At 43.7% G+C, this 22,408-nt stretch overlaps 1 protein-coding gene across 2 annotated transcripts in view; it reads left to right on the forward strand.

Annotated features, from left to right (window-relative positions):
- The first annotated feature begins 279 nt into the window (after positions 1–279).
- The window catches only part of dennd2b (DENN domain containing 2B), a 46,713-nt gene continuing 24,584 nt past the window's right edge, over positions 280–22,408 (forward strand). Inside the window, exons 1-3 of one of the 2 annotated variants that reach the window (XM_008300064.1) lie at positions 280–418; positions 15,661–15,759; positions 20,695–21,972. In XM_008300064.1, the coding sequence (XP_008298286.1) occupies positions 15,686–15,759; positions 20,695–21,972 (1,352 nt within the window). In that variant the 5' untranslated portion in view covers positions 280–418; positions 15,661–15,685. Of the gene's footprint in view, positions 419–5,102; positions 5,263–15,660; positions 15,760–20,694; positions 21,973–22,408 lie in introns of those variants that run through there. The other variant, XM_008300063.1, reaches the window with a different exon arrangement.

Below are 22,408 nucleotides of genomic sequence, written 5' to 3' on the forward strand. Positions count from 1 at the left end.
AACCCCACAGGGCTGATTGTGACAGACAGAAGTTCTTAAGTGTCTTTGATTGTTTCTATAACATCTGGAAAAGTCCGTTTAAGTTGAACTCTGTCGAGCTAAAGCTGCGACTCCGTTCATGTGCAGTCGTGTGCTGAAGTCTGATAACCCCAAACCATCTTCTTTTCATTTCACTCAGTGATTTCCATACAGCTGCGTCATCATTTCCTGTGCAGTCCACTTTTTTTTTTTCCTTTTTTTTCTCCCTCCCTCATCGCATGCAGTTATACGGAGGAGACTATTTTCCCCAGAAAAAAAAAAAAGAAAAAAGAAAAAGAAAGAAAGAATCAGTTTTCAGGCTGCACAGAGAGAAAGCGACACAGGCTCTGGTGAAGAATGGATCAGTGAGCAGAAACACTGCAGCAGCACTCAGACACTGGTAAGTTTTTCTCTTCTCACCTCATTAAATGCTGCGTTTGAATAGAAATCTAACAAGATTCCTACTTATTTTTAAAGTCAGTGACAGTATTTGCTGCTTGTTGAGATGCTTGTGAGCATAAGAGCAGAAACAGATCTCTGTTTAACTGATGGTCTAATTAACTAAACTGTGTCTAAAGCTGATCGCAGACACTGACTTTGATCGATGTTGGTTGACTGGCTGCTCCACTGTTTGATGTTTGGGGGGGGACAGACGGTAGCTCCTCTCAGCTTTTACTGCTGCATTTACAGCAGTCGGCCTACAGGAGGCGCCTCAGCCTTTGAATTTGATCCATCAGATAATCAAAGGCTTTTCCACTCATCTGTGCTTTTGTACTTCATGCCTCAACAAGCATCTGCTCTTTTCTTTTTTTTAAATGTCTTTACACAGACATGCAGGCCAACGTTAAACCAAATCTTCACCTTAAGTTGATTTTTGGGGTATTTGCTTTAGGCCCCAAATCGAGAGGCGTGTCCCCTCCATGTAAACACATTTATGTCCTCACAACGTAAAAGTACACAGAGTATGAGAGGTTACAGCACAACACTGCATTCTGTTTTCAAGGCTTCTGAGTCTGTAGTCGGACTGATGTTGTGGCGAAATGCAAAAAAACAAAAAAAGAAAAGTTTCCAGGAGATAAAGGAATGTCCTTGTGCTAAACTTTGCTCCTCGTTGTTCCACCAGGACAGCGTGTTGTGAAACTGTGGTAGAGCTTTTTTTATTTCTTTGTAAGACACGGTGCTACTGAGAGAATAATTTTCAGACTAAACATTCAAGTCCATATTTCTGTGTCATTAATCAAAGAGTGACCCGGTCAGTGGAGGATTACTGCATTACCATTATTCTATTACTTTATTTCCCCTTAGAGCGGCTGTGCATCACACGCTGACCTAACGGTCGGCGACGGTGCTGCGACTAGCTGGTCAGCACGTCAGTGGTGTTTCTGCATTAGTTTCTCTCTCAGATGGATGGTTTTAATATGAGCCACAACAGGTTGGAAACATGACTGGAGCTGTAAATTCTTGACGCTGCGATAAAGAAACGAGCCCAGGAGGGTTTTGCATGGGTTTGCATTCACATGTACAGTGCACACAAGGCTTCCTTCTGCAGGATGGAAGAACGAGACACAGCTTCGGTTTTAAAGAGGAGAGGATGTCTTTGCTCGACAAGTCGCGTCTTCTCCCTCTGCGCCGCCGTCAGGCTGTAGCTCACAGTGTTGACAAGACACGTCAACTTAATCCTGGAGTTTAAGAAGCAGCCTCGGGTCTGTTTCTGAAACCCGAGACCATGTTTATTGCACCCAATATATTTTTATGAAAAATGGAGCGGGTTAATGTGCGAGCGGCTCTCTTCTCCTTCGACCTCTTGAACCTCTGGAATGTCCCGAAGCTCAAAGAGAGGATCAGAGGTGAATTTTTGGAGTGTAGGTGGCAGAAGTCTCCCGGAGCTGTGGAATAATCCCTCTGAGTGTGTGAGGATTTGTGATTCACAGTTAGTAAACACAGACGAGGTTTAGTGATATTACAGGAGATAAACACTCATTCCCCTGTGACTGCAGGTTCAACAGGTGTACAGCATGGCAGAGCATGAGTAAGACTTCCAGCTCTGTGGTCAGTTTGAGATAATTCACGGGTTTTTTTGGGCCTAGAGGAGAATCCTTTCATGGCTGAAAGAATTCCACGTATGTATGCGAGTCTACGCTTTCATGCTTCCATGTCATGCAAGAAGAGGATGTGGCTTTAAACGAGAAGTCCAGATGGCACTGCGATCAGCGGAACAATGAATTCCACCAGTTTAAGCTTCGGTTACATTCTGGTAAAACATCCCACAAAACGCAGCCAGTGCCGCTGCCTTTTGTTGCTCAGACGATTTAAAGCGTTCTCAGGAAGGACGGTCTTTACGAGGCCTTGAAAGCTTTTTGAATGCGTCTCGGAGCGAAGCGGCACAGTGGCAGATCCGCGGGCTTCCTGCCGACTTGATGCTGCGAACTGCGATCGCGGATGTCTGGCTTTTGTGACTTCCTCTCTCCTCCCAGGCGTGCGGGATGATAAGACAGCCCAGGAGAACGAAGGGAGCTGGTTTTATGGATGACTAGTGCGTCTACGTTTGGTGTAAAAACGTTACAGAAAGATAACCATGAATGGCAAGAAAAGGATTTCTCTGGAAACCAGTAGGGGGGAAAAATGAATCATTGGACGCAGCTGACAAAACAAACCACCGTCCACTGTTTTTTGCTCGTTCTGGGGCTTTCGTCTTCTTTAGTGGATGACGTTTGCTCAGGTGACTCGGCGTCCAAATGGGTCAAAGTAGGTATCTTTCATGAAACAAAACTCCAATGAAATGAAATTAAATGCCACAAAAATGCAAATCTCATCAGCAATTTGTGCATCTTAGTCGCTCATCCCTCCTCCCGTCCCAGTACGCACAGTGCAGACACATTCTGTTTGTCGCCTCGTGGTGTCTGAAGGCCTTTAATGGCTGCTGACCAGTGACCACTGACCACGCACCACCAGGCCAATGAGCCGCATACTGAACGAGTTTGGAATCCGCATGTCTTTAAATGTTCGGTCCCAAATGGCTTACACGAGCAGAACACGACAAAGACGTGTTGTTCAGTCAACGCTCCGGAACCACAGCACAGCGACAGTTAATTGGCTTAATTTGATCGGAGTCGACTCAGACGGAGGCCGGGGATGTCACATTTTAAACGCACATCATGCAACCGTGTATTATGTGTAATTATATTTTACATTTTGCGGTCGCCTCCGGTTCTGACCTGCGGTTCAGCTCCAGCTCAATCAGACTTTATGACCAAAAACTCCAACCATGCAGTGGAATGTATGGAACATTTAACGAACTACAGAAGGACTTGTGTTCTTTATGGTGCCGCGTATCGAGGCTGATTCATGTTTTGAAACAGGCTGGGGTCGGATGTTTCCTCCATAGTTTCACCTGAACATCATCGCGGCAAGGTTAGAAGTTAAACTAGAAGTCTGCGACAACGAGGACTCTGATTGGTTCAGTTATGTTATCACTTTATGTGATTTGTACCCCACCACATGTCAGATTGTGCTTTTTACTTTACCTGACAGCTAAAAGCCCAGTTACAGCAGGAATAAAGTTACAGCACAAAACGACAATTCGTATCATACTAAACACTTTTTCCACTTTATCCATATATGTGCAATATTTTAACCAACAAAGTGCAATAGTCTAGCTCGCTGCTTACAGAAATATTTAGTGCTAAACACAACTAATTTTGACTTTTCTACTCTAATGTTTATATTTTTTATGGAACTTATATTGCTGTATTTCTATTGTTTTATTGTACTTATTATTTATTAGGCTTTTTTATTTTTAATTTTAATTTTTTTAAACTGGGACCTGAGTACTAATTTCGTACCACAAACATGTGAATGTGAGCTGACATGACAAATAAAGTTCCTTGAATCCTTGAATCCTATGTCCCAGCACAAAATTACTAAAGATCAAACTACTTTCTGGATCAGCTACACTTGTGGAAAGTAAGATAAGATAAGATATGCCTTTATTTATCTCACAGTGGAGAAATTCACATTGTTGATAGCAGCATTCAACAGAGGTACACATACGAGACAGGAAAAAAACAAAAAAATGTACATATAAATATAAGAAATAGGTAATAGGTAACCAAGTACTATACATGAAACTTCAGAGGGAAATATTTGACTTTTTACTCCACTTTAGCTACTAGTTGCTTTGCAGTTTAGGGTCATAGTAGAAAATATATTTTTGATCCTCCTGTGAGTACTTTTTGCTGAAAATGATTGTTTTTGAATAAGTTAGATTTGAATGCATCAGCTTGCATTGTGTGGATGCAACTTCTGAAAAACCAACACGGAGACAAAAGCATAGATGACAAGGCTTTGCAAAAACATAATAGTAAGAAGCAATAAGATAATAAGAAAGACGAGCCCCGGTGCAGATTTAACCCGATCCAGGAGTTTTGGGGTGTTTTGGACCCCAGACCATGTGGTTTAGGTGACAGGTATTGCTGTTAAATATAAAAAGAGGGACTTTTGTCGTGCATTTGGAAGCAAAAATACGTCAACTTATCAGAAAATGTATTGAACACAGTATAAAAGTCTATTATGAATACCAACCAGACCTCCTACACATGGCAACATGAAGGTCCTGAATAGGATTAATGTAGGTAAAGGGTGGAAAGGTGTTTTAAAAAAAGGTTTATAGCACTCATCAAAATGCATGTAGACACCCCAGCAGGTTTGGTCAGTGTTACACCCTGATCTGAGCCTAATGAAAGGCATCTTTGTGCTGCTGCTGGGTGACATGTGGAGGCTCCAGCAGGACAATGTGCTGCGTCGCCGGTTTCATCCCGTCAAGCTGCAGCTCCTGAATATTCATCCACACTCCTCAGGCTGACAATAAACAAGGGAGAGAGGCGGAATGCCTGTCTGAGGAGGCCAGGGGGCAGTTGGCAGGAGGGAGGAGGGGGGCAAATCTGCAGAAAAATGGGGGGCAAACAACCCGTTTCCATGGCGACAAGTCCTGCCTCTGCACTCTGCTGCAGCGGGCTGTGAGAGGAGAGGGGAGGCAGGAGGGCTTCTCTTTTTTCTTTTTTTTTTCTTCCCTTTTTTTTTTTTTTGTCGGTTTTGGTTGGAAAGACATGAGTCGGAGTTTATTGCGGAGGGCAGGTATCCGGCACAGCCAGCCAAAGTTTCTCCACGACGAACGGGATTTGTGCGTCGCAAAGGGATTATAATCTGAAAATGTCAGCAGCCATGGATGTGAGGAGAAACTCGGAGGTAAAAAGACAGAAAAAGCTTTTTGAACCGTTACTGACGAGGAAGTTTTATCATAGCGGTGAGAAACAAGGGGAGCGAAACACAAGCTTAAAGTTGCGTAAAGTTGGTCGTTAAATGTGCGTAAAAGTGTCTCCATGTGGCCATATTTGGTCATCGGCATGTTGACCGATGAAGTGCTGTAAAACTACAACAGCAGACGGTTTTTTTTCTTTCTTTCTTCCAGCTGACCCTTTGAATGAAGAAAAAAAAATGTCCCAGCGGATACAGGCTGTAAGTCTGTGGGCTGTAATTAGACCAAGTTATTATCGCTTAACCATCCAAAAAGTCAAACCAGCAGATAAGCAGAAACAGCACAGGACTGTGAACTGAGCTCCTTGTGTCCTTCTCCTGCTCTAGTTTGGACTGTGGGGGAGATTTTTTGTTTTTTAAGTTTTTTTTTGTCTAGAGATAAAATAACAAAACAAAAACCCACAAAACTTTAAATCTGCGTCCTGCATTGTGTCGTAGGAGAGGTTTATTACGCGCAGGTTTGTGCATGTCATGTAAGATTTAATGACTATTTAAGAACAAATATGTACATATATTATGTTCATATCAGTGAGCTTTTTAACAACTTAAACATGTATTTACTTGTTTTAGTAATGGTAGGCTTTTCATGCTGCCTATAATTTAACTTTAATGAGTTTTGTTTAATTCAAAATATTTGTGTTTTCTTGTTGTGGATACAGATCCAGATTCATTTACTTTCTCATAACCTCCTGCACTAACTGGACCCTGAGAAAAACCAGGTCCATGTGTCATGATGGTGTGTTTTGGTGTCGATCTTAATCCATTCATGGGTTATTGAAGTTTAGATTTTTGTAGCGGCGTCGGCTAAAGCCTGTCCTACTGAGGTCCTGGTAGCTCATGTATGAGGAGCTTTGTGTCTGTCTTGAATATGAGTTTTCTTAACAGATTACAGCCTAAATCCTGATGATCTTATCTGATTCAGTGTAACACAAACCCTATGGCTGTGACCGCTTTTCTATAGCTCTCCCTTTTTCCCCTTAAACTCTTTCCATTGTGCGGATCAAACAATGACCTTCCCCTCTCGCTGGACGCCACTGTCAACACAAAGCTATTGAGGAAGTTCTTCTCTGTTCTCCATTCAGTTGAACATGTGGGCCTGGCCTGTCACCAGATGCTTTTGCAGGGACCGTTGTTCACTCAGCAACGTCGATCTGAGTTTTTTTTTCCACCAGATAGTTGTATTGTGATTTGCTGTAAGGACTGCTCAGATGGTACGCTGGTATCTCTGAGAGCGAGGCTCTGAATCGACTGTTTTGTTCGTCCTCCGGCTGAATGCGACTCGGGCTTCATGTCTTTCAGATTGGGAGGAGTATTTCTGCAACATGTGGTTCTGAATCAAATCACAAGACCATCTGTCTCCCTGTAGCTCCACTAAAGTTAGCAACCGCTGAGAGAAAGCTTCCTTTGAAACCAAGAAAATCCACTTCCAGAGCTCGCAAACTCTCAGCTGATGTGCACACGGGCACAGAAATATGAAACGATGAGAAATTACAGACGTAAATTCTATTATTTCTATCTACTAAAAGGAGATTATATCAGTGGCTGGTTTCACATTCACACAGCTTCAAGGCTCACACATGATTTCTCTCCTGTGCTTCTGCTTCAGAGCGACTCTCAGGGCAGCAGGTACATCACAGGGCGGTCCAGACAGGTTTCAGGCACTTTAGAAATCAGGATTACAGACACAGGTCTCTCTCTCTGAAGGACCAAAGTGCTGGAAATCACTTCTCAGTGTTGAAATTGGGACCGCAACTAACAATCTTCTCCTCTTAGCTGTCGGCTCCACAAAATGTCAAAAAATTGTGAAAAATGTCGGTCAGTGTTTCCCAAAGCCCACGATGACGTCCTCTAATGTCTTGTTTTGCCCACAGCCCAAAAATATTCAGTTTACTGTCACAGACGAGTAAAGAAACCAGAAAATGTTCAAGTGAAGACGAGGAATTGGATACGGAGAAGTTGAGATTTATTCTCAAACTGACGATTATAATCAACAACTAAATGATTAATTGTTGTAACTTTGCTTGAAATGAACGGAGAACAGTTGGATTGAAGCGTATCAAAGTTTATTTTTGTTTGTCAGTTTCCAGCACTGCACCGTTTCTGAAACACAAGAAGACAGATGAAGAGTTTGTTTGCAAAAACAGATAACTCCATTTTTGTAGATTTTCAGAAAACGTATTTTTGTTGTTTGCCTGAGATGATATCAACCAAACTGAAGCTGAGTGGATTTGACTCAGTGGAAATGATAAAAGTAGAGATAACTTAAGTTTGACTGATGTCTCAGGTAGACGATGGAAAAGTTCTGAAGGTTTGTGTAGATGGAGTTATCTGTTTATGCAAATGAACTCTTCAAAGGTCTGTTGTGGGCTGCAGGTGTCTCAGTGGTTAGCATCGTTGCCTCGCAGCTAGAAGGTCGCTGGGTCGCATCCCGGTGAGGACACCCGGGATCTTCCTGCGTGGAGTCTCCATGTTCTCCCCGTGCAGCGTGGGTTCTCTCCGGGTTCTCCGGCTTCCTCCCACAGTCCAGAAACATGCTGAGGTTAATTGGTGATTGTAAATTGTCCGTAGGTGTGAATGTGAGTGTTCTTGGTTGTCTGTCTCTAAGTGTAGCCCTGTGATAGACTGGTTACCTGTCCAGGTGAACCTGCCTTCACCCTGAGTCAGCTGGGATAGACTCCAGCCCCCCATAGTGAGGATGAAGGTGTATAGATGATGGATGGATGTAAATGTCTGTTGTTGTTTTAATGACCACTCCGCCTTATGGAGGACACGAGAGCCTTGACCTGTTGTCTTCCAGCGCTGCCAACTGTTGACGCTTCATTGATGACAGTGAGACATCTGCCTCTGCATTTAAAAGAAAAACAAACCAAACATCTCATTATTGGTGTTTCTTGCGGTTTGTTCTGAAGCTACAGTTCAATTAGAAACAAGCTGGAATCCCCCATTAGACTGTATATTTAGTGGGTTTTGATGATTTAATGGGATTTTTGCACGTCATCGTCATCACCAAGTCAACAGCAGCATCCCATGAGATGTTCTGTCTTTAGTCATTCTGGATGTTAGCTAATGTACAACACAAGTGGTCCCGCATCAGCTTCCATGTCTGAGTTCAAACGCTGTCGGCTGCGTTGTCAGGTCTCAGAAACTTGACCATTAATCAGCGCGCAGGGACTTCAGATCAGAGAAATCCAGATCACACAAGTGAAGCTGAAGAATCTCTTCATGTGCCTGATTCATCTTTAACTCCATGGTTTCCCTCATGAGCTCACATCCAGTTATCAGTGATGCTAATGTGAACAATGTGGCGTCCAGAGGAAAGTCTGGAGGGAATTTCCAGTCATTCATTTTCCTCATTTCAAAGAATAAAGCGGAGCAATGACAGAACAGGTAATCTGACTCATGTAGTTTAACTTCACCACAAACAGCTCATAGTGTTATTTTTGTGCCCTACTTCCAACTAAAACTGCTTTGTCAAGGTTTGGGAAACATCGCCTTTAAAAGAATTGCTTCGATTTTATGACTGGCTGAAGTGGAAAAGAGTTTGTGTGAGCGTGGAAACTGATTTCTGAATAAGTTGTGCCTTTCCAGCTCCTTATCCCACTTCTGTATCTTCTTCCACTGTCTTCCTAATAAGTTGCATTACTCTGCTTATGCTAAGATTAAAATACCCAATATTATTCTAAAAGAAAACACACACACAGTGCTTATTTTAAAAGTCTGAACCTGCTTGAAGCTGATAGAAACCGACAGATGTGCTCATTTGAGAGAAAATGAGCAACAACATAGTTAGTCGAGCTAATCGGTGTTTTCGTTTACCTAAACTCTGACTTTAAGACAAGTGGCAAGAAAAAAAAAAACATTTTACGTTCTTGGAAAAGTCAGAGGCTTTTGTGTCGGAGGTCAGCGCTGCGACACAAACTCCGGCCCCCCTGCTGCAGCTCAGATGGATATAAGCCTGTTTTCCACATGCCTGCCTCTGCAGCTGTGCACGCTCATATCTAGGTTACACAGAAGGGTTTTTCCTCTTTTCCACAAAGAGAAAATATGCCATGATTACCCTGAGAAAGAAAAAAAAAAAAGCTGAATTGCTAAAAAAGGAGATAAAAAAAGAATCCGAGTATTGGTTCCACCTGGTCGATCGAGCTGCAGCATACAGCGGCGGCGGCGGCGGTACGGCAAACCATGTGGTGGGCTAATTATATAGGTATGGCTCTGTGCAACTGCCAGTAGCGCCGACCTTGGTGGTTTTCTTTTACATAGAGGCACACAGAGGCTGTTGTTGGTGCCCTAAACTGCTCTCCAGAGACTCTGATTCCATGTTTGGCCTATAAAACACGAGGCTGCGTATGTGTGTGTGTGTGTGTACACTTCATACATGTAGTGATTTCATGTGGACCGTCGTGTTTATTCTGCTCAGAATCAAAAGCAGGATGCCATTCTAGAAGATATTTGTGCAGCTCAGCTCCCACACTGCTCTGATTCCACTCCGCCAGCTCAAGTCTCTTTTTGTCTGTCGGGGACAAAACTGGTCTTTCTGCAGATACTGAAACAATGGAGTGGATCAGTGTGTGGGCTCATGCGCGCTCGTCTGCCAGTAACTTCTGACGTCTGGAAAGAGTTGAGAATTTGCAGAGATTTTCGCTCTTCCTCTCCCCATTACTTCTTGGCTGCCCGCGAGCTCTGAGGTGGTTTCGAAAACCTTGAAGTCAGGTTGCTGATCAGCAGAAATAGAGGAGGGGGTCAGCCAGAAAAAAAGCCAGAGAATTACAGTATTAGGTCCTGTTGGTGGAAGGTGTTGTGTGGAAGGGTTTAAAAAAAAGACGTGAAAGGAAACTCCGGTAGCAGGAGGTTAATAAAAGTTTCCCCGTCATGACATCAACAGTAAATTGTTGCATAAAGCCGCGGCGCTGTGCTCTGGGGTCGGAGTGCCAGGTGCTGAGACTGTGCATATTTGTGTGCAGCCTGGGCTGAATGGGAACAAAGCTCTTGGCATTCCCTCCAGGTGTTTCTGCCCCTCTGCTGTGCTTTCTTTCACCCTTTGAAAACATTCTTTAATATTCTGAATGCGGCCACGCTCTGATGGATCGGGCAAATATTAGTGCATTCCTGTATGTGGCGGGCAGAGCCGTGTATCAGATGATCCGTCAAATGTGGCAAGGCCAAGGGCATGTGCACTATTTTGCCTAATAGAGTCTCTCTCTCTCCTACACACACACACACACACACACACTGATAACAGACTTACTTTTTAACCATCCCTCCCTCTCAAGGCCACGCTGAGCACAAAGGGCTCTTTTATTCCAGGCCCAAGCAGCCTAATGAAGACACTGTCATAGCCCCGTTTCATCAATATGCTCTTGTTGCTGAGGAAAGCATGCGTCATTGATATGCCTCTCATGTAATCACTTAGTTCTTCTGGACAGGAACGTGACAAAACCAGGAAAAACCCAGAAGTGGCTCAGCGAGGTAATTCCACTGATGGTGTTTAATAGCACAGAGCGGTACGCCGGCTTCTGGGATGTGTCAGAGCCAAAGACAGGAAACGTTTTTCATCACTCTGTGGAATTTCAAGCATTGGCAAAAGCTGCTAAAATTAAAGGGATTAAGCTCTTCTTAAAAGTACGGAGGTAAAACATTTAGCGCTCTAAGCTGTAAGCAGCAGCAGTCGGGCTGCAGTGCAGCAGCTTGGATGTGTGATTTTGGGAGCGAATGTTGTAAAATTTCTGTTTTTTTAGTAGCGTTGATGTCCAGAGTAGATTAGTGGCACATCCTGTGGAGATATGACGCCATGCATCCAGTGTCTTACACAGAAAACAGTGGGTGTGGGTGCACCGACAGGCATCTGAGGTATTTTCATTGCAAACCATCGACAATGAGGTCAGATACATTAGAAACACAACACTTTATAGTACCCAAAAATCTACATTAAAGCTGCTCTGATCACTGATTTGACATTAACTATGGATCAAATGGCATCAAAGCGGATATTAAAAGCGCTACTTCAGGTGTTTAAATCAGTCATCATCCTCTGGCTTTGCAGCTTCTCAGTGTCCAGCTTGTGGTTTACGTTCTCCAGCCTGTTTCGTTCACTCCCACCATTGTTATCAGAGTTGTTTCCAGCTGTGGCATCCAGCTCCATAAACCCACAGTACGCTACCTGCCGAGCGGACAGTTAGCGAACACGGTGAACATGGTGGAGCGTTAGGCTGCTAAATGGTCAAATATTTCCCTCAGGGGTTGGTAGAGACCAAACACGGAGCTAAAAGGAGAGAAGATCTGCTGATTCCCTCTCAGTGTTTAAGAAAAGACTGAAGAGCAGCTCTTCACTGAACACCTCTGCACTTGACAGACTGAAAACAAACAAATAAATCCTATCACCTCCCTACAGCCTGCTATCACACTTGTTCTATGGCTCTGATCCAGGTTGTTTTCTCCTGACTGGATCCTTGCTGGTGTTGTATCTGCTCTCAGATGTACGTCGCTTTGGATAAAAGCGTCTCCTAAATGAAACTGTAGTAAGATTTTCCAGGTAACTCCAGTGAATATTGTTGTTGCTCTACATCCATATCGGCCCCGTGAAGGAGAAAGAATGAAGAACTTTGCATTGTGCTCGCTTCAAGTCAAGTCATGTCAGTTTTATTTATACAGCTCAATATCACAAATTACACATTCGCCTCAGGGGGCTTCACCAACCTCAAATTGGATGTGGAAAAACTCCCCCCAAAAATCCCTTTAATGATGAAAAATGGAGGAAACCTCAAGAAGAACAACAGAGAAGGGGTTCATCTGTAGGGATGGGCAGACGTGTAGCAGGAATATGGTGAATGTAAAGCAGAGGACAGTAAGGAGGGCTGACATAAAGAGAATGATTCAGGAGGACATCAAGCAGCTTCCAGCACAGAGAGCTGTGGGCAAGAAGAGGATACGCAAAAGAAAACAGGGAGACACAATGTTTATGTATATATTTCGTGAATAAAAGCCTCAAGCCAAAGTGCGCTCACGTCTTTTCACATCCTGCATCCTCCTGCAAAAACATTTTAACCCTCATCAGTACGTCACCGGCTGTTGACTGTAAACTTGCCCTCGGCTCCGGCATCTCCAGAGAAAAGTTGTCTCGAATCTGGTTGAATGCACTTTAAAGGTACTCCAGAGCTTTCTTAGAAGTGCTTGTTTACAGCCTGTGATTTTGTGTAGGGAGATGGTATCAGACCTCAGGAAGTCAGTTGGCTAACGCCTTGGTGTTTACACTGCAAAGTCCATCTTGGGCCTCTGTGACCCATTTCTGTGATTTGGAGCTTCCCCCCGGTCCAAAAAAAAAAAGAGAAAGAAATAAAGAAAAGAAAACAGCCAATTTAGACAAATATAGATAGCTGACAGATTAATTAAACTAAAACGTACAGAACTGGCTTTGGTTCGATTGGTTAATCTTTTCATTTTTTCCGCTCCACGTCTTTGGAGAAATTAAAATGACAGAAGCTTCATGTTTTAATCAGAGAAACGTTTCCTCCAAAAACATCATCAGGTGTGATTCAGAAATAATATTTTACAAACTGTCAGTGTCGCCAAATCCTTTGTAAGCAGAATATTATCATTTGGTTTGATTTTAAGTAAGTATTTCTCAAGTTCTGCTTATTTTTTTCTTAATTCCCCGTTTTATGTTTTCTTTCAATAATGGTTTGTTATGTGAAGCTATGTGTTTATTTCATTTGGACATCTCGCCGTGTTTCCATCAGACAAGCTTCAAATCCAGAAATCATTTGAGAGTTACTAACAAATGTCTCGTTGCTGGATTAGCAGCTCGTGGCTACCTGCATATTTCTCTGTATTTCTGTTGTATTACGTGTCAGGTTTCAAATCCATTGTTCAATCCTGCAGCAGCGTCTGCATCACAGGAAACAGGCTCCTTCCTACCTGTTCTGCCCTTTTTTTCTCCACAACTCTGTTTAAATTTTACCTCGAGAGTCGTGCTGTTTGTGGGAGCGGTGGAGAGCTGCATGCAGCACAGGACAACATCATTCTTTGTGTTTTGTGAAAATAATGATGCATGCCTCGTCCTCCTCGCGCAGTTCACAGCTACAGGAAATAGCTGACAGCAGGAATGCTCCCTCGCTCTCCTCATCTGTCTCTATAGGAATCAGCTCCACTACTGGTTGGCTGACTTCTTCATACAACAACTTCCTGTAAACAAGTCACGCTGCCAAGCACCCTCCTATCCTCTACCTCTGATCTCCAGGGATCTCCGTTTGACCCCCTTACGCACCAGAACAATTGCTTTGAGCCCTCTTGAGAGGGTCAGCGCTGCACTTTCAGGGGCATTGGCCTCCAGCATGAAGGGAGGCGTCAGCTGGACTAATTTAGGATCAGGTCCAGGAAATACTTACTGTAAGGAAGATCTCTCTTTTTTTTTTTCATCATGTGAGGACTTTCTACAGTTTTAAGAGAGAGTTTTGGATTGCCTTAAAATAACAGCTGACAAGTACCACACTACCATTTTCAGCGCTTCGTACAACACCGACATGATTCTGTTCACTTTCATTGTCGGCAGCTGTAGTGCAGGCAGCAAATTTAAAGAGCGTTTAGAACTTTTGGGGGGACTGATACATCACCAAATATCAGCTTTATGTACATACAGGGATACTTCATAAAGTTCTCGGCCCATTTTGGGGCAGTACCCTCATATGTCTGTGTCATATACGTCAGCAGATAAGTAAAAAGAAACAGCAGCACAAAAAAAAGTCATACATGTGTTTGTGGTAGTTGGACACATCGTCACCTTTCAAGAGTTTGAAAGCACTGACAGAGTCTCTTGTGTCCACCGTCTAAATACGACTTGTTGGTTACAGCTCGGTTGTAAATGGCAGCATTTGGGTAAAAATAGAGGATCTTCATCATCAGAAATACAATAATAAATGTGCAGTCACGGTTTGGGAATGGTCATAACTCAGAGACAGTTTGATGGATAATGTCGAACATGATATCATGGATAGATACCATGACACTTTAGGTATATTTCATGTGACATATCTATTTTAAGTCTTCCTCATCTCGTTCTGTGGGGCTAATATCATACAAAATGGTAAAAGTCAAGGGAGCAATATGCATCCCTGTATCACGCCAAGTGGTTTAGCATTTTATAAACATGCCTTTTCATGATACCAGGCTGTAAACTCTAATGCTTTATCAGCCCATCCATCTACCCCGACCTCCCTCTAATGCACACTTTGTACTTAAAACAAAGTCACCTCTGTTCCTGAAGTAGCTGCTGTGGCTGCCAGGAGGCACTGTCACAGTGAAGCATATTTATGGACTGTAGTAAGCTGCTGACACAAATAACCAACGGGGTTCTTCTTTATTGGAGGATAATCTCTTATTTTTTTCAGTAAGAAGCTTCACTTAGTATATGTAGGAGGATCCAGTTGTTATATAGATAAACAGGTTTTTACATGTCAGATATAAGCATGAAAAATCAAAAATGTAGCATCTTATTCTATATCACTGGGAATAAGTGAACATATGTGGGTTTTACATTTAGTTTGAACTCAGAATTGAGGCGTCAACGTTGTAGACTTTGAGTTTGTTCATCCTGTTGATGTCCAGCAAAGACCAGATCAGAGGTTTTCCTTCCAAAGATCCAAATGTTGAGGAAGAACTTGTTGCGAAGCAGTCAGCCGTCTCTTTCGCAGCTATGAAGCTCCGAGTGTCTTCTGATGCTGAGAGGCACATTTTCTAGGTGGAAAAATCCAACTGTGGCAGGAACGCCAGAGGTTCTCTGGCACAACATTGTCTACATGCTGTGTTAGTTATGCCACTTAGGTCTGGTTTGTTGAAAGTCGTCTGCTGTGTTTACGCTGGAGATTCGACCTGGCACATGTGGCGCAGCGGGGTGCTTGGTAGGATTTTTTTTTATTAGCTCGCTTTATGAAAAGTTCTCAAGTGCAATAGTTCACACTGCGAGAACAGGAGGACTTTGTGAGAACACTTCTGTCAAGTTAAGATGATTTTAGCTCAGGGGTTGGAGTAGTCTTTAACCCCATAGTCCATAATTTCCTTTCACAGTAATCTGGGTTCACACATTAATACAGCTGCTGTGCAGAGCCAAACCCACATTAAACTCATGTGTAGAACTTTACAGCTACGACGGATATCATGAGTGAAGCTACTAAAGCTTTGGTTCTGGATCCTGGCTTTGATTTGGAGGAATCCTGGTCTAATGGTTTTTTGATGTGACTGTATTGATCATAGTGTTGGACCTCTTGTTTCTCCAAAAGCTTAAAAACTTTTTGTGCTGCAGCTTTTCGAGTGTTTCACATCCTTGTGTCTGTCCATCAGGTGAGCGGGCGGCTTGCAGACAAACATGACTGCCAACAAGAGTTCGAAGGCTGTGCCTCGTGCAGGAGGGGGTAAAGCTCCCCGGGACGTCCCCGACAGGTCAGTGACATCTGGGACGGGGCGGGCCGGCTAATGTGCACTTCCAGTCATATGACGTGGTTTCACAGTATCCATCTGACTGGATTATTGTTTTTTGTTCTTCTTATTTGGAAAGAGGTGCTGGACTTACTACCAGCTTCTTACTCACATTTCTCTCTCGGTGATCAGTCTGTGGTAGACTACCTTCTGTTTTGTCATTTGTGGGAAAAATGACCAGCGATTGTCAATCATGATAAGACTTGAAAAGCTTTTGCAAGTACGATCCTGTTTCCTGGACAAGGGCCCCATCCAAGCCTGAATTGTGAGTACAGAGCTGAAGCTTGTGTTAGCATGTTGAGAGCTGACGGTGTCCTGCTGGGAGAGGAAAACAAACTGTGGAAATGCTATGCGATATCTAGACCACTCAATCTTACAGTTTATCGTCCTGTCCGTTTTTATCAAGCCCCAAATGTTCTGTTTCTGGAACAGCACCGGCAGACTAATAACAGATGTAGTCAGTGTCTCCTTCGCTTCGTCACGGTCGAATGCCTGAACTTGAAGAGGATGACTGAAACCAACTGTGCTGCTATTAGTATTCAAGCTAATTCCATTATTTACCTGGAAGTGCTGCTCATTCCTTCCTTATATTTTGTGGTGATGAGTCAGTGGTGGTAAACACACGCTGACAATATTTCCCACGCCACAAAACATCACGTAACCTGCGGCAGCTGTTTTCTCTGATTGCTTGTGGTGTAAATTAGACACAGTACAAGCGGTAAACCACAGAAATTGTAATCAAAAATCAAATGCTGTGATATAAAAGGCATTCGTGTGCTTGTACATGTGCATGTTTAACACAGACGTGCTGTTGCATGTTCTGGACAACTGGTCAATGGAAATGTGAGCAAAACACTAATCACAGCAGCACAAAGCTCTGATACCTTCCCTCTGGCACAGATTGTGCATTTAACCTGTGTCACTTTAAATAAAATTAGTTGTCATTGTGGTGGAGACTTATTGGCAGCTTGTGGTCGTCGTGGGCTCGTGTTACCCCAAAGTCTTTAAGATCACATTTAAAGCTCATGAGACTTGAAGCAAAGATGCATTGCAGCTCCGTGTTTTGACAGATGGAGAGGATTTATTTGTGTTGGATGGTGCTACACAATGCATTCCCCTACACTGTGAATTTACCCAGGGATCAGTTTCTAGAACAAATTACATCTAGATTGAACCGTGTAGCCCGGAGAGGCACACATGGCAGCATGCAGCAACATGGTGGCAATTACTATTGGGTTGAATCTTGCTCTGCGAAGGAGCAATTAAAGATTTACCAGGTTTTCTGTAAGATCAGAGTCAACCCTTAAAAACAATCCAGAGAGATGAAAAAACTTCTGACTGGCAGAACACTGACACAGAGGGAAAGCTCATCTCCTGCTGCTCTGATCAGTGTTTCATACACTCAGGAAGGCACATCCTCCGTACTAACCTGAACCCTCCAAAGCTTTCACATTCGTTCTGGATTACAAATGTGAAATATGTAAATGATATTAAGAAATGTCAGGCAGGATAAAGTTTGTACATGTTGAACTGCAGCAGTAGCTGTGTGACCAGCCTGCTCCCTCCGTCCCGGTCAGTAACGGGAAGTGGCTTGTGGTCAGCATGCCCTGGAAGCCTGAGTGAGAGCCAGAGGCCAGGTTGTGACTGGCATCCAGCTCCCTGTACCGTACGGTTCTGTATGTGTGGCCGAACCAGCTGAAGCTGACTAAACTGGGCTTATTTTGACAAGCATTAACCCGACCACCAGAAACCCCGAAAGGTCCCCAAGTCCTGAATAGACAAAAAAAAGTGCACATATTTCCTTTTTGTGTCTAATTGAGAGCTCTTAAGTTTGTTTTAGAGCATGAGGAGTAATCCCAGCTAAACTAAGCCACAGTATTCTAACATACGTGTTGCTATTATGCATCAAATTGGCTGTTTTCTTTTTAAAAAATCTAGTTTATATGTAGTACGGATATGACATAATAGTGTGCAAACCAAAGCAAGAAAACAAGTCATGCAACCAAAGATACTAAGCACACAAAACCTAAATAACATAGAACAAAACAAGCATGTATGTGCTGTCGTGTGTGTAGACAAATCAGGAAAACATCAAAGATTCAGCTCAGAGTCTCTTCAGTCAGACAAGCATCTCTAACTGAAGACACAGCAGAATGTAATGTACTGAGTGAACGTAGAAAATGAAGCGTAGATGCTTTGAAACAGCATGAAGCGTAGCAAAGTGTGAGCATTTTCTTCCAGCTCATCTTGTTTCTGCTCGTGGATCATTGGTGGATCCTTTGTTGAGAATCGAAGCCCTGAATCATCCCCGCGTTTCGAACCCCAGAGCAAAAAAAACTGCATCCTGTCCTGATTAACTCTGTAAACTCTATTGTTAGCAGCATTAGAATAACATTACTGAATGTCTGGTCTGGTTGCTGCTCAAACATTCCCACTGATACTTCGCTGTTCTCTCTCCGGCTTCCTGCAGCAGTCGTACTCGTTGGCAGACGTCTGCTGAGGAGTTTCGCCAGGAGACCAGTCGGATTTTAATTTGTCAGACAAATTCTAATCGCTCCCCTCTGAAGCGCTGAAACATGTGTTGACTGCTGATTACCATCAGTGTGCTCAAAAACTATTTTATTCATGAAACCAAGCGGTCTGTTTGACTTACTGTGGATTTTAATGTGCTGGCAACTCAGTGGATTTACTGAAGCCGTGTGCAGTGTTGCGGTATTTGTACTTACATAGAGAGAAGTTGTACCTTTTACAGCACTACATCGAACTACACGAAGAAACACAGAGAAAGCTTATAAAATATATAATAAACTTCTTCATATTATATAGTTTTTCCACAAAAACAGGAACATTTGACATGAGAAAAGTTTCGGGGAGACCTTTAGAGGACCTGAACTGGAGGTTAAAAAAAAACATTAAAAAGACTATTAATGCATTAATATTAGCATGTGGAGCATAACGGAGCAAAAATTGTTTTCCTATTGATATTTTAAATACAACTTTATCACAATAATACTGTAATTTTAAAGAATAAGAAAGACTTTTACTTTGACAGACTCACTTTAGGTGGAGTTCAACTGTGACTCTTATATTATTTTATATGAGCTTTAACAAGGAGAGCTCACTTCATTCACTGTGGTGGAAGCAGATTTAGTGAAGCAGGCAGATTTAAAGGTGTTTTGTTTATTATTATATGATCATTTAGGAGTTGTGTTTTCCAATAAAATGTTGGCATGATTTCAAGACCAAAGAGTACATTAGTTTGAATAAATTGTTTATGAGGCACCGATATGCAGCTGTAAGTACATCTAAGTCTTTATTATTGTATTTATCAACAGCTGTAAGTCTTCCAGGAAGTAGAGGCTGGTGTGTAAACAGCTGATGAATCACAAGAGTAAAACACAGTTGTAATCAAGTAAATATATATATTTTTAAAGGGAGCTGCTATTGTTGACAATTTCTGTGTATTAATAAAAACCTGTATGTTAAATATCAGTACATCATGCAGTATTATAAACCCTTTTTTGAGGTAAATATGCTGCTTATTACTTACAAAACAGTGGAACTTGAAGTAAAACTTTACCAGCATGTTTTTAATTTCTGATTAGTTCTTCTTGAAGAATGATTTTACATCAACGAGGACAGGAGACAAAGTTCTTTGTCTGTCTGCAGCACAGATAAATTACTGAAATATTGGGTTTTATTACTCACACAACGTTTTTTTGGAACTGTTTGATTAACTTAGGGATTGCTTTTAATATAAGAATAAGAGATGGCAGAAACAAAACTGTCAGTGTTAACCATAAACATAAAATGGATGCTGACATCCCTAAAATATCGAGCAGCAGCCTGGTAGGAGCGTCATTTGGTTATTGTTTGGTAACCAAGTTGGAGGAAAGACCCCTCCACTGATATATCCGCCTAATCAATCACAATATCACAAGTATTGTTTGATTAAAAATCTGTTCAGGTGACTCCAAAGTACTAAAGCTATCAATAGTAATCTCCAGATGTGAGCCTCGAATTCTCATGTTTCTTCGAGGGAAGCGAGATAAGATCCATCCATCAGGCTTCCAGCTCGCAGGCACCAAGGTGCAGTAAAAGTCTCTCCACCCTGGAGCAGCAGGAATGAAACCAGGGAAGGGCAGATAGGTGTGAAGCCGGATCTGTTCCAACCTGCATTGTTGGATCACAGTCCGCAGCCCTCACCTTCCTCCTCCCATAGCTCTTGTTATTCTAACCATGGCTGTGACATCAGATCTCCCAACGCTTCACTTTCACAAGAGTTAGTCACCTTACCAGTCATGACTATGAGCAGGAGGTTGTCCCGCATTTACGTGGAAAGTTTTCTTCTGTGGAAATCTTAAAGGAGGTGAGCACCGTGAGAACGCGTGTGTGTTTGGTGAAAGCTTGTAGAATCAGCAGTGAGCGTTTGACTGCAGCAGCACCGAGTATCACTGAGCTGCAGGGATCAGAAAAAAGGCTTTGAGGACCAGAGAGGAGCAGCGAGCCTCCACCAGGTAAGAGCGCTGTGATAAATCTGGCCTGGCACTTTGCTTTCTGTGTGAGGTCCACGCTGATTCTCCTCAAGTTATTTTGATTATGTGGAAAAATCCACAGTGGCATTTTAATGTAGTCTGTATTTCCTTTGGCCTTTATTTTAATCTTTTGCTGCCAAAGACGGAATACTTTCCTGTGGTTATTCTAAATACGAGGCTCAGGTTTTCATTCTGCCTTTGATCCTGGAAATGAATTCAAAACTTTCAGCTGATTCTTTACAGTTTTCTCCCATCTGTTCCACATTAACTTTCTGTTACTCTTCATGCTGCCGTGTCGACTGGACTTGTTGGCAGCCCCCATGACTTGTCTCTTTTGTTCACACCTTTCTCTGTCTTGTTTCAGGTGCCAGTCCACATCGCCGTGTCCAGCCCTCTCTGCCAGCCCGGGGCAGAGCCAGCAGCCCCTCCTCGGCGACGGCGACAACTCTGGCAAACAGAGCAGGTACGTCAGGACCGACGGCCGGTTTCTGCTGCGCGCTGGATGGACCAGCAAGACAGCTAGCCTGTGCAGCGGCGCATTGCTCCCGAGTGACACCGAGTCCCAAGCCCGTCTCACCAAATCCAAGAGCATCAGCTGCCTGGACAACAGGCTCTCCATCTATAAGCCCCCGGCTCAAACCAAGTCTTGTCAGGAAAGTCAGGGCGTCCAGGAGCAGAAGGAGAAACAGGGGGATCTCTCAGCGGGAGATGGACTTAACGGTCGGCCCCTGAGCTGGAGCACACTCTCACTGGGACCTTCCTCCAACCAAGGCCACAAGCGCAGCCTGTCTCTCACCCGCTCAGTGGCAGGTGTCCCCCCCACCACCATCCGCAAAAAGATCTCAGAATGGGAGTGCAGACGGGTGTCTCTGCCTAGGATGAGCTTGTTACTGGATAAAAGAGGAGGCGAGCGTGTAGGGGGTAGCGAGGGCTGCCCGAGCCTGCTCTCTTCTCCCTGCAGCGAAAAGACTTTTGACTTTAAGGGCGTTCGCAGGATGAGCACAGCGTTCTCCGAATGCTCCTACACAGAGGAAGAGGAAGGAGTTTCAGAAAAAGAGGGCCACGGCCGCTTCCAGAAAAGGATAAGCAAGACAGACTCCTCGGGGCCGTTTGTGCGCTCCCTGTCAGCTCGTAAAGAGACGTCGGCCGTCCTCAACAGGATACAGAAGATAGAGCAGGCCCTGAAGGAGAATCCCAGCCCAACACCTCCACGTTATCTGAGCAACTGCTACGCTCCAGACAAGGCCAGACAGAAGTCCTTTGTGATAGGTGACGACCTGGACAGTCCATGCGCCAGTAAGCGCAGCAGCATTTGCTCGGTGGCCACTGAACCAGACGCTGTTTTGGTGCCCGATAAGCTCTCTAAGCTCAGACAAAGGTTCAGTGTGAGCTCGGCCAGGTCCGAGAGCCCGGAACCTCCCAGCCAGCGGAGCTCCGTCGGCTCGCCGGTCAACCCCTTACCCAAACCCAAACGCACTTTTGAATACGACGCCAAACGGGAGCAGAAGGGCGCGTTGCCAGCTAATGGACTACCTCCGGACAGAGCCTCGGAGTCTCCCCCGCCTCTGCCCTCCACCCCAGCACCCAGCATGACGCGAGCAGCAAAGACTGACGGCAGCACCCCCACGAGGATCCAGGACAGGTGAGCCAAAGACTTCTGCCTGCTTATGTCTCGAGACTTCTGAAGAAGCAGCTCAATCACAGTTTGTTTCCTCCACTCTCACACATTTCAACACTTGTTGGGTTTCTCTTGAGTCCACCTCACAACCAACAGCCTGTGATGGGGATGCTTTCACCTTGAACAAGGGCTTTCTGCTCTGTTGCTATGGATTAGTTTAACTCCTTTGACTTTTCTGTTTGGAGGCACAAACACATTTGAGCGTCTTCTGAGGAATTTGGATCAATGATTATGGCTGCTTGCTTTGTTGACGTTGTGGGTTAATAAGTTACCAATTAGTTTGTCTTAGTTAGGCTTCAGATCATTACTGAAACCTCACTTTTTGTCATCACTGTGTTATTTTTATGAAGTCTGCTGCTTTTTTAAAACCCTCAATCAATATTATAACCAACATGTGCTG

The sequence above is a fragment of the Stegastes partitus genome, unplaced genomic scaffold (assembly GCF_000690725.1).
Source record: "Stegastes partitus isolate 25-593 unplaced genomic scaffold, Stegastes_partitus-1.0.2 Scaffold1494, whole genome shotgun sequence".
NCBI lineage: Eukaryota > Metazoa > Chordata > Actinopteri > Pomacentridae > Stegastes > Stegastes partitus.